General features: G+C 38.0%; 2 protein-coding genes across 2 annotated transcripts in view; both read left to right on the top strand.

The window, feature by feature from the left end:
- LOC150079085 (uncharacterized) overlaps positions 1-7,624 on the top strand; it is a 49,813-nt gene extending 42,189 nt beyond the window's left edge. Inside the window, exon 5 of the mRNA XM_090382945.1 lies at positions 7,251-7,624. Within this exon, the coding sequence (XP_090239071.1) occupies positions 7,251-7,624 (374 nt within the window). The remainder of the gene's footprint in view (positions 1-7,250) is intronic.
- A 566-nt stretch (positions 7,625-8,190) lies between these two features.
- LOC150079084 (uncharacterized) overlaps positions 8,191-13,088 on the top strand; it is a 160,064-nt gene continuing 155,166 nt past the window's right edge. Inside the window, exon 1 of the mRNA XM_090382944.1 lies at positions 8,191-8,505. Coding sequence (XP_090239070.1) covers positions 8,191-8,505 — 315 coding nt within the window. The remainder of the gene's footprint in view (positions 8,506-13,088) is intronic.

The raw sequence follows: 13,088 nt of genomic DNA, 5'->3' as shown, positions 1-13,088 counted from the left end.
CTGCACCAATTTGTGCAGCAGTCTTCCATGTGCAACAATATCATAAGCTTTTCTAAGATCCAAATATATGATATCAAAATTATTCTTTGCATCCAGTTCCTTTGTGACTACATCATAGTATCCAATCAAATTTGTCAGACAAGACTTTCCCTTAACAAAACCATGCTGTGTCCGAGCTATAACTGAAGTCTTGTCTAAATGATCCTGCAGTGCTACTTTAACAAGTGCCCCCATTAAATTTCCTGGAACAGAAGTTAAACTCGCAGGTCTGTAATTACTTGTGTCAGCCTTTGATCCTCCTTTGTGAATTGGGTCACATTTGCACATCTCCAGTCTATGGGTACCTCCCCTGAGTCCAGAGCTTCTCTGGACTCAGGGGAGGTACCCATAATTATGGCTAAGGGTTTGCTTACTTCCTTTGCTGCCTATTTTAATATAACTGGATAGATCCCATCCACCCCGGGTGCCTTTTTTATGTTTAACCTGAACAATTTCTCCTCCACTTTCCTCTCAGTTATTTCAAAATCATCTAGCTCACTTCCAGAGTTTATTTCACCTCTGGCATTCACCTTCCTGAATAACTCCTCATATGTGAATGTAGATGCAAAATACTCATTGTGCAGGATCATCAACAGTTGAACCATCAATATGTAGTGTACCAATCTGATTCATCCCTTTCCTTCTAGAGTTTACATAGGTAAAGAACTCTTTTCTGTTTTTCTTTGCATTCTTTGCCAAGGATTTCTCATAATCTGCCTTTGCCTGCCTAATCTCCTTTGTGACTTGGTTACAGGCCAATTTATATCTATCATAGGCTTCCATGTCACCCATTAATTTATATGTATCCCATGCATTTTTCTTCTTTGCCATATGTCTCATTAGTTCATCTGACATCCATTTAGGCCTAAACCTTGAACAATATTTCTTACTTGGTATGTAAAGCCTAGTAGCTTCCAAGATAAATTTTGAATTTGTTGTTGGTAACATCATCAGTTGGTCCCACTGTATAGAATTTAAATACTGTCTCAAACCATCGTAGTCACCTTTATGAAAGCAAAAACCCTTCCCTTTTCCCCTGATGGTAGTTACCTCTTTGAGTAAATTCCACTTCAGCACACTGTGATCACTGCCACCTAGTTGTTTCTTTATCTCTAGATTCTTAATACATGAAGAATCACTACTGATAATCAGATCAAGAGTATTACTCCCTCTAGTTGCCTCCCGAACATGCTGATGTAGAAAACAATCATCCAATAAATCCCCAAAAGCCTTGCTAGTGTGTGAGTGACCAACCCACAAATTCCAGTCAATATCTGGGAAATTAAAATCCCCCATTATAAGACTCCCTGATTTACTGGCCCACTCTATTTTCCTCTACAGTTTCTTATTATACTCATCAGAGTCATTAGGCGTATAGCACACTCGTACTCTCAATTTTGATCTTCCAATGCTTATGTCACACCAAACTGACTCGACACTGCACTGTCCAGCAATGTCGACTGGCTTCACTTCCTTGGATTTTGTGTTTCTTAACTAATAGCATAACCCCTCTTCCCTTCCTGTCCTGTCTATCCTTTCTGTACACATTCTACTCCCCAAATTCCAGTTCTGCATTCCTTATACAAGATGCTACAATTTTCAGAATTGAAAGCTTTTCTGGTAAGAGAAATGCTAATCTCTTACTAATCTCGTTTCTCTTCTTTGCACCCATTCCAACAGATCCACATCTTTCCTAAAATGAGACTACTAGACCTGTTTGCAGTACTCAAGATGTAGTCTAATCATTACCTTATACAATGGTATTATCACTTTCTTATCGCTGCTGGAAAAATTCTTATATCATTAACAAAAAAACTTATGAATTGTCCTAACAGTCAGTCTTCACTGCTCAAAGAACTTTATATCTAACTCCACAATTAAAACACTTGGCATAGTACCAAACAGTTGGTATGTTAATATGGAATTACTACTACCCACATGCAGTACTTTGCATTTGTCAATGTTAAACTTCACTTGCCACTTCTCAACCCATCTGCCCAACTTTTCTACATCATATTGTAGTAGCATACTCTGACTACAGTCATTAAACACACTGCCAACTTTCATACCAAACTTAAACATTAAGTTTGATATGCCTTGATCCTTATCATTAATGTATATGGAAAACAACAATAGAACCGGCACTAAACCCTGGGGGAAAGCCACTAATAGCATTAGTTCAAGAGGAGCAGTACCCTTTTATAACCACCCTCTGTCTTCTCCCACTCAACCATCCCTTTAGCTAGAGCAATAACTTGCCTTTATTGACACAATGCTTCAATTTGTACAGCAGTCTTTTATGTCCAACAATATCAAAAGCTTTTTTGAAATCTACGTACATTTGTCCTGCTATAGCACAGTTTACTCAGCATTTTAGAATTAGAATTAGCAGAGGCATACGATGCAAGAAAGCAAACTTATACAGCATCAGCAAAAAAAAAAAAAAAAAAACCTTCCATTTTCACCCATTCATTAATTCAAAAAGTTTGTCTACTTCTGCCTTGAATTTATTTAGGCTGTCAACTTCCACAACGACAGATGGAATTTTGTTCCAACAATCAACCACCCATTGGCTAAAGTCAAATTTCCGCACATCTATTCTATAACTGTTTTTTCCTCAGTTTGAATTTATGTCCCCTCACGTGCAGAATCTGGGAAAGAGGAGGAATCTTACCAGCATTGAGCCTGCTCAAACCATATGTGACCTTATACGTGGTATGGTATAAGGCCTCATATGGTTTGAGGCCTTATACACCTCAGTCAGATCACCTTGCAGGTACCTAGTCTCCAGATGCTGCAATTTGCAGAACTTAATCCTTTCTTGGTAACAGTAACCCTCTCTGTTTCACTCATTAATCTCATTCCCTTCTCTGTAGTAACGAAGCAGCCTTTTCTAGCAGCGCTACATCATTCCCTAAAATGAAGCCTCCAGACCTGTAAAAGTCCTATATATCATTCGCAAGACCCCATGAGCTACTCTTGCAGCCTGTCTGTACTGCTCAGAAAACTTCATATCTGACTGGACAATTATGCCCAGATCTCTTTCATTCTCCACTACTTGAGTGTAGTACCGAACAGTTGTTATGTTACTCTATGGTTACTGCTACCCACATGCAGTAATTTGCATTTGTCAATGTTAAACTTCAGTTGCCACCTCTCAGTTCATATGCTTAACTTTTCTAAATCCTATTGCAGCAGCATACCATACTTATTGTCATTAAGAACCCTATCCACCTTCGTATCATCTGCAGACTTGAACATTAGGCTTGATTCCCTTCATCAATATCATTAATAAATACAGAAAACAACAATGGGCCAAACACGGACTCATGGAGGACATCACTAATAACATTAGTCCACAATGAGTGGTGTCCATTGATTACCACTCTGTCTTCTCAAACTCAAACATCCCTTTATCCATAGCAACTTTGCCCTTAATGCCATACTGCTCCAACTTGTATAGTAGTCTTCCATGTGCAACAGTATCAAAAACTTTCCTTAAATACAGTACATGATATGATATCAAATTATTTTTTGCATCCAGTTCCTTTGTGACCAAATCATAGTATCCAATCAAATTGGTCAGGCAAGACTTTTCCTTAACAAACCGCCGACCGGGCTAGCCGAGTGGGTAAAGTACCTACCCGGCAACCCAAAGGTCGCGGGTTCGATTCCCGCCTCGGGCTTGGATCAAAGTACTGCAAAAACCTTGGGAGGTGCAATATGGCCACAGAAGCCGATGCGCCAACAACTACCAAATCAAATCCTTAACAAACCCAGGCTGTGACCTCATTATTTTACCCAGAACAGAAGTTAAACTAACAGGTCTGTAATTACTTTTGTCATCCTTTGATCCCACTTTGTGAATTGGGGATACATTTGCACATCTCCAGTCCATGGGGACCTCCTCCTGAGTCCAAGGATGCTCTCATAATTATGGCTAAAGGTTTGCTTACTTCCTCTGCCCCCTCCTTCAATATAACTGGAGAGATCCCATCCACCCCAGTTTACCTTTCTTATGTTTAACTTCAACAATTTCTTCTTCACTTTGCTCTGATTTGTTACAAAATCATTTAGCTTCCTGTTAGAGTTTGATAAGCTTCTTGTCCTTCACTTCTGTACAGAATTCCTGATGAGTGATTGTAGAAATGCTTATTCAGTTTGTCAGCTATCCAAGCAGGATCAACAGTCAAACCATCGGTATCAAGGGGACCAAACTGTTTCATCTCCCTTTTTTCTAGAGTGTATATAAATAAAGAAGTCTTTGATTAAAGAGGCCTATGCACTCTGGATTCATTATTATTGTAGATTTTTGTGTGGCAAAGAAACAGCAAAGAAGTGCTTGCTGTTTTTCTTTACCAAATATTTCTTGTAATCTGCCTTTGCTTGCCTAATCTCCCCTGTGACTTGATTACAGACTAGCTTATATCTACCATAGTCTTCGGTGTCACCTGATAATTTATATGTATCCCATGCATTTTTTTTTCTCAGCCACAAGTCTCAATAGTTCAACTACCATCCATTTAGGCCTAAATATTGAACATTATTTCTTAGTTGGGACAAAAAGCCTAGTAGCTTCCAAGATTACTTCCCTGAATGCTTTCCATTTAGAATTTTCTAATGGTAACGTCATCAGTTGCTCCCATTGTATAGAATTTAAAAACTATCTAACACCACTGTAGTCATCTTTACAAAAACCCTTCCCTTTACCGCTGATGGTAGTTACCTCTTTAATTAAATCCCACATTAGTACTCTGTGATCACTGCCACCTAGTGATTCCTTTATCTGCAAATTCTTAATGTATGAATAATCACTGCTGATAATCAGATCAAGAGTATTACTCCCTCTGGTTGCCTCTCAAATATGCTGCTGTAGAAAACAGTCATCTAATAAATCCACAAAAGTCTGGATAGTGTGTGAGTAACCAATCCACAAGTTCCAGTCAATATCTAGGAAGTTAAAATCTCCCATTATAAGACATTCTGATTTATTGACCCATTCTCTTTCTCTGTATGGTTGTTCATTGTACTCATCAGAGTCATTAGGCCTATAGCACTCCTCTCATACCCTTATTTTTGCTTTCTCAGCGTTTATGTCACACCAAAGTGACTCAACATTGAACTGTCTATTGATATCAACTGGATGCACTACCTTACATGTATTTCTTAACTAACGGCATAACTCCTCCTCCCTTCCTATCCTGTCTATCCTTTCTGTACACTTTGTACTCCCCAAATTCGAATTCTGCATTCCTTATATTTGTATGACACCACGTCTCTGATATCCCTACAATATCTGCCTTTGATTTCTAGACCAACACTTTAAATTCATCAAATTATTAACTATACTCCTAGCACTAGTGTACATGCACCTGTTCTTATTTTTGGTACAAACAGGTGCATGTATACTATCTTAATTACCCTAACAGAGCCCTTGCATTTACTTGTTTCATGATGACTCCCATCAGTTCTTGAACACACCTTTTCTAATGCATGTTGTAAAGAGTCTTGCCAGTTTCCGTGTTATGTCTCTTCCTCCCAATTTTAACAACGCTACAGTAGCTCCATCTTCCCCCAGGGCCCAGCAACTTGCTTTTCAGGCTGCTGCTTAATTCAATAGACGCAGTGCAAGAATCACTTACTGCAACCCCCAAATGCAGTACCTTACATTTTTCACTGTTAAAACTTAATTATCATTTTTCCAACCTGTCTGCATAGTTTATATTGATCCTCTGGTTACTGTCATTTACAGTTCCACCTTTGTATCATCAACAGACTTATATATCAAACTTCAGATACCTACAGTAATATCATTAATATATATATCAAAAACAGTAGGAAGCCTGACATCAACCCCTCTCTAACCCTACTAATCACATTAATTTGTGAAGAGCAATAGCACTTATTTCTACCCTGTGCCCTACTATTTACCTGTCCTTTTATCCATAGTATGATAGAGAGATTACTATTTGTAGTTGCAAATGATGCAAGGAAGCAAACTTATATAGCATCAGCCAAAAAAATTTTAAAAAAGGAAAAATAATCCTTCCCTATCCATCCCTGCCAACAGTTTGTATAGTTCTTTCTTGAATTTATTCAAGCTATCCACTTCCATATCAGATGGAAGTTTGTTTTAGCAAGCAACCACCTGTTGACTAAAGGCAAACTTCCACACATCAATTCAGCACCCATCCTTCCTCACTTTGAATTTATGCCCCTCTTGTGCATAGTCTGAGAAAGAAAAGAGGAAGAATCCCATCAGCATTGAGCCATCTTGTTGAATCCATTCAAAGCCTTAAACACCTCAATGATTGTTACCAATAGCAAACTCTAAACAGGAAGTATTCAGGGAGGAGAAGCTACTAGGCTTTTCATACCTACAGAGAAATACTAAAGCAGTAACTGTAGCATCATTCAAGGCTTAGACCTAAATGGATGTCAGATGAACTGTTGAGACATGTGGCAGAGTAGAAAAGTGTATGGGATGCATATCAATTATCAGGTGATACAGAAGTCTATTGCAGATATAAATTAGTCTGCAATAGTAATAGTATTTGCCATATAGTACAAGGAAGCCACAGGCTTTTGCTGCACTGACAAAAAAAAAACAAACAACGAAGTACATAAGAAAACAAATTATATGCTTTCCTCCTCGCACAGGCAAGTATCCAGTAGACCTTTGAATTTATTCAAACTGTCAATCTCAACTACCTGTGAGGGCAACTTGTTCCAGCTATTAACAACTCACTGGCTAAAAGAAAACTTCCTACAATCTAATCTAAACCTCAAGCCCTGTAATTTGGATTTATGACTCCTAGTTCTGGAATTGTTTATAACATAATGTATAGTAGGGGTGGCCAACAAGTCGATCGCAGCTTTAATTTGGATCAATCACAATGAATTTTAAATATATATAAAAAAGATCCCCATGGGCTCACATCTGGTGAGTATGTGCTTGGCACACCCAGTGTCCTGAGCTGGATATCATCATTTTTCTCTTTCTTGGTGATTCCCTTCTACTTCTGACTCTCTCTTTCTCTCTCTCTCTCAGGGTAATTCAGAAATTTTTTTTCTTTTTTGGCTGGTGCAGCAGAAGCCTCAGGCTTCCTTGTATCATATGTCTAATAGTAATAATAATAATAATAAATAGATTAGTCAAAATCTAAATGTTGTTGTTATTATTAAAGTTATTATTATTATTATTATTATAGTAAAAGACTGTAGACAGTTAATTCAGGATCAAGAACGACAATTTGAAAGTTATGCTTCTGTATTAGAGAAGGGAAGAGAAAAAGTGAAGGAAGTTAAAAAAGAAGGTGAAACTATAGTGGCCTTCATTAAGGCAAATACAGATAAATATACTACGAATGAACAAGTTGAAGCAGTGGTGAATGAGGATATAAGACCTTTAATGAAGAAAGTTAAAGTAAAGAGAACAAGAAAGCTTAGAGATAGAGGAATGTTGGTTGAAGTTGATTCTATGAGTGATCTATGTGAATTACAGAATAATAAGAGGTTGGAAGAGTCTGGTCTTAAAGTCGAAGTTCCAAAGAAACCCGATTTAAAGATAAAATATATGATGTGAATAAGGATATACAGAAGGAACAGTTTATGCAAGAACTTTGGGATAGAAATTTGTTTGATCATGGATATAGCTTGGAAAGGGTTAAAAAGGAAGCGATTGTGAGGTCTATTTCTTCAAGTAAGGAAGGAAGTAATTGGATTTTGGAAGTGCCTAAGGAGTTGAGAGATATATTAATAAATAAAGGAAGAGTCTATTGCCAGTGGACCTCATTTCGGGTTTATGACTCCTAGTTCTGGAATTGTTTATAACATAATGTATAGTAGAGGTGGCCAACAAGTCGATCGCAGCTTTAATTTGGATCAATCCAAATTAAAGGATATTGTCCTCATTCCAAAGTGTTTTTAAATGTTTATCTTATGACCATGTGGCTTATCAGTGTAAGGGGAAGACCACGTGTGGACATTGTGGAGAGGAGAGACATGTTTTTAAAAGATTGTAAAAGAAAAATGAAAGTGCTATATGTATTAATCGTAAGCGAAAAAATATGGATTTTTGCCATTCAATTAGAAGCAAGGAATGCAGTGAATATAAGAAGTATTATGAACAGTATAGGACTAGATTAGATTATGGATAGGAGAGAAATAGAAATGAAAAAGCTAAAGGTACTGCAAGTGAATGGGCAAAGATATAATGTTGCATTGCAGTTGAGTCATCGGATGGACGAAAAAGACTATGATGTCCTCTTTCTTCAGGAGCTATACGTCGTTGGGAACCTTGTTAAAGGTTATAAAATAACTGATAAAATTGTGCAGTCCAGAGTAAACAGTCAGGCTGCTGTCGTAGTGAGAAATGCAGACTGTGTGGTAACACAAATTGATGAGTTGTGTTTTACTCATGGAGTCTGTGCTGAGATCTTGAGTGAGATTGGTAGCGTATATATGGTAAGTGTGTACTGCCAGTTCCGTGATGAACTGCAGCCTTGTTTAACTATATTGAAAAAGTTGTAGATGTATTACAAGGAAAGAAAATTGTAATTGGTATTGATTCAAATGCAAGTTCAACAACTTGGGGAAGTCGCAAGACTCATAATAGAGGAAATCAATTAGAGGAAATGTTGCTAAGTCACAGACATAATATTGTAAATGAGCTGGGTCAGCCCTCTACCTTCAGTACTATACAAAGAGAATCTAATATAGATTTAACATTAACTACAGAAGCATTGTGGAATAAGATATGGTGTTGGAGGGTTAGGGAGGACTGGACTACCAGCGATCATAGATGTATCAGTTTCGAGATGAGAGGGTAGAATGTAATACAGGGTTTGAAAAGAGGTTTGCAGCAAGTTCTGCAAACTGGCAGTGTTTTGAAGAAGAGATTACAAAAAGACTTAGAGATAAAGACTTGGATCTTAGAAAGGCTTTTGATACTGTTGCACATGGAAGACTGCTACACAAATTGGAGCAGTGTGACATTGGAGGCAAATTGCTGCTATGGATAAAGGGGTGGTTGAGGGGGAGAAGACAGAGAGTGGTAATCAATGGACACTGCTCATCGTGGACTAATGTTATTAGTGGAGTCCCTCAGGGCTCAGTGTTGGGTCCATTATTGTTTTCTGTATTTATAAATGATATTGATGATGGTATATCAAGCTTAATGTCGAAGTTTGCAGATGATACAAAGGTTGGCAGGGTTGTCAAGGACACTACTGACACTATGCTGCTGCAACAGGATCTGGAAAGGTTGAGCAGATGGGCTGAGAGGTGGCAAATGAAGTTTAACATTGACAAATGTAAAGTACTACACATGGGAAACAGCAACCCCAGAGCAACCTATCAACTCTGTGGTACTACACTGACAGTGGTAGAGAATGAAAGGGACTTGGGGGTGATTGTGCAGGCAGATATGAAGTTCTCTGAGCAGTGCAGACGGGCTGCAAGAGTAGCTCATGGAGTATTGTCAATGATATACAGGAATTTTTCCAGCAGGGATAAGGAGGTGATTATTCCATTGTATAAGGCAATGGTCAGGCCACACCTAGAGTACTGTATACAGGTCTGGAGGCCTCATTTCAAGAAGGATGTAGAGCTGCTGGAACGAGTACAGAGAAGGGCAACAAGATTAGTGAATGGAACAAAGGGGTGCTCTTACGAAGAAAGGCTTAAGTTTTGCAAATTACAGTGTCTGGAGACTAGGCACCAGCGAGGTGATCTGATAGAGGTGTATAAAGCCTTGAATGGTTTAAGCATGCTCAATGCTGATGGGATTCTTCCTCTAGCCCAGAAAAATCACCTGAGAGGGCATAAATTCAAATTGAGGAAAGACAGATGTAGGATAGACGTGCGGAAATTTGCCTTTAGCCAGCGGGTGGTTGGTTGGTGGAACAGACTGCCATCCCTTGTGGTGGAGGTTGATAGCCTGAATAAGTTTAAGGCTCAGCTGGACAGGTATTTTGAACGAACAGAGGGGTGAAGTGGAAGTGGGTTTTTTTTTTTTTTTTTTTTTTTTGGCTGATGCTGCATAAGCTTGCTTTCTTGCATCAAATGCCTCTACTAATGCTAATGCTAATAATAGACAAGAAATAGATAGCAGCCTGCCTGGAGAAAGGGCTGAGAAAATAGTTAGTATTATATATGAAAGTTGCTGCAGAAAGTTTGTGCTCCTCCTCATAGAGGAGGAGCACAACAATTAAAAAGGGTTGTTCCTTGGTGGAATGGGATATTAGCGGAAATGAGGAGGAGAGTGAACAGGGGTAGGAGGAATTTCCAGAGGGTACAGAGAAGAGGAATAAGTGAACAAATGGAGGATTTAAAGAGGCAATACCAACGAATAAGACAGGAATATGTTGGTAGAATGTTAGTAGAATTCAAAAAGAGAAGAGAGAAGCATGGCAAAACTATGTAAAACAGGAAATGAATAAGAATGTATTGGGATTACCATACAAATTATTTGATAGAATGAAAGTTGATCAAGTTTATAGTACTATTAAAATAGAAAATCAGAGTATGGGGGACTGGGAGTCCTCCATGCGTGGTTTGCTCTCCTCATTGTTTCCTATAGATCAAATAAGTTTGGATAGTAGAGAACAAAGACAAATCAGGAAATTAAATGATGAATATGTGGGGGAGCAGAAAATTGAAAGTTTAATTACAGAGGAAGAATTGAAGATAGTATTGGAGAAAGTTAAGACAAAGAAAGCACCAGGCAGAGATGGATTTCTACCCAAAGTGATAAAGAAGTTTAGTTTGAAATTTGGAAAGGAATTGGTAGAGTTATATAATGTGTGCTTAAATGAGAAAATCTTTCCTAGTTGTTGGAAGGAGGCATACATTAAAATATTATTAAAGAATAGAGAAAAAGAGAGGACGGATCCTGGATCATATAGACCAAATGGTGTCATATGTACAAGAGACTTCAGAAAATTGTGTCCTTGGTATATTTCTTGACTTTAAGGGGGCATTTGATCGTATGTGGTGGACAAGCTTTCTAGAAGAATGAGAAAAATGAAGTGTACTGGGCAGTTCTATGGAATTTTAAAAGATTATTTTAAAGATAGGAAAGTTACAATTGTAACAAAATATTGGAAAGTTACTCAGGAAGTAACAAGTGCTCCACAAGGCTCATTCATAGGTCCCTATAGTTGGAATATTGTATTGGATGAGCTACTAGTTCAGGAGTGGGTAGGATGTGAACTGGTAGCATATGCTGATGATTTGTTAATAATGGTTGTGGGAACATCTAAAAAAGAATTGGAGGAGAGAATTAAGAGGGCTATGGGACAAGTGGAGAAATGGGCTTAGGTCCATAAAATGGAGATATCAATGAAAAAAACTCACATGGTTCTGCTCAAAGGGAAGCTCAGTGAAAGAAGGCGGCCAACTGCAAAAATAGTTGGTACGATGATAGTATATGCCCCTTTGGTCCAGTACCTAGGAGTTTATGTGGATGAAAGGATGTCCTTTTTGTCTCACATGCAGAAATTAAGAGATAAAGTGAGGATGATTTATTTAAAAATTAGGAAAGTCACAAGGGTAGAATGGGGAGTGAAAGACAAATCCTTAGACCTCCTCTATAAATGTATATTTCTACCGATTGTGACATATGCATGTGGGGCTTGGGGTCATAGAGTGACTAATAGCCACGTTAAAGGAAGTCTTATTTTAGCACAGAGATTTGCCCTTCTGGCGGTGACGTGATCCTGCAGAACCATTTCAAATGATGCTCTGCAAGTTATTGCAGGAAAGAAACCAAGTGGATCTGATTATACTTAAAAGGACAATGGAAAAAGAGATTAAGAATAATAAGAGAATAGAACTTATGGGAGTAAAACCTTGTAGCAAAGAGGGAAGAGTGTATGGAAGACACGATTTGAAAGTAGAAAAGAAAAGGTTGCAGCAAGATATAGATTGTATTTGGCAGGAAAGATGGAATGGTTCTGCTAAGGGGCATGTTACCTTTGCATTTCTGCCTGGGGTGAAAACTATGAAAGAGATTTCATCTTGGTCTGGTCTAGGAATGTTCAAACAATGTTAATAACTGGACATGGGTTAAAGAAAAGACTGGTAGAGCTTGGTGTAGAAGAAAATCCAATGTGTATTTGTGGAATGGTAGAGGATACAAAGCATATTTTACAGCAGTGTGTAAGATATGATATACCAAGGAATATGTTAATTGGACAGATTGGCTCCGACTCATACACCTGGAGTGACTAGTTTCAGAATAGAGAATGGAATGAAGCTTTTGCTGAGTTCGCTAGAGACGTAAACAGGATTAGACAATTGTAAAAGTTTGTATATATGTAAATAGTGTTTTTATGGAGTTGAGATTTAGTTGGATTGGAATTTATTGATCCTATAGTTTATAGTTGTATAAAAAGGAAATGTTGGAAAAAAAAAAAGTATAAAATACTAAAATATATTGATTAATTTTATTCACCAAGAAAGATAAGAATGATGATATCCAGCTCAGGACTCTGGGTGTGCCAAGCCCATACCCACCAGATGTGAGCCCCTGGGGGTTAATATATAAAAGTAAGAGAAACTGTCAAGTCCAAAACCAACTGTGGATAATAACAATTTACACAGAACCTCTTACATAAATATATCAAAGCTAAGGTGTAGTAACTCAATTGTCAACTCAACTCTGACAACTCCAATCTAATGTGACAACTTAATTGTTAAAGGTCACTATCTGTGATCAATCAAGTTGGGCAAATTCTACATGAACAAAGGTGTCCCCCTCTCAAATTTTTACCTCTAAGTAGGGTGGTAATGCTGTGTCCCGGTGCTGGGCAATCATTGTGGTCTTCAATTCAAACATTATTATTACAAAAATATGTAACATGATTATTGCAAAAATAAGTAGCATGTGAACCACCCATGTGGGTGCTGTATGCTTCAAAGGATTGTTTGGAAGGATTCATGTCCTCTCTGTTTACATGTAGTGTTCCATATACAGAACTGATTGAACTTTTCCTTCACTTCCTGGAGAATGCCGTTGCAAAGTTGAGAAATGAGAACATCATCAT

Source organism: Mastigoproctus giganteus, chromosome 10 (assembly GCF_048544385.1).
Source record: "Mastigoproctus giganteus isolate SK-2022 chromosome 10, ASM4854438v1, whole genome shotgun sequence".
In the NCBI taxonomy this organism is placed as follows: domain Eukaryota; kingdom Metazoa; phylum Arthropoda; class Arachnida; order Uropygi; family Thelyphonidae; genus Mastigoproctus; species Mastigoproctus giganteus.
Note: the sequence above shows the minus strand (reverse complement) of the source record. Positions and strands in the feature narration are given on the sequence as shown.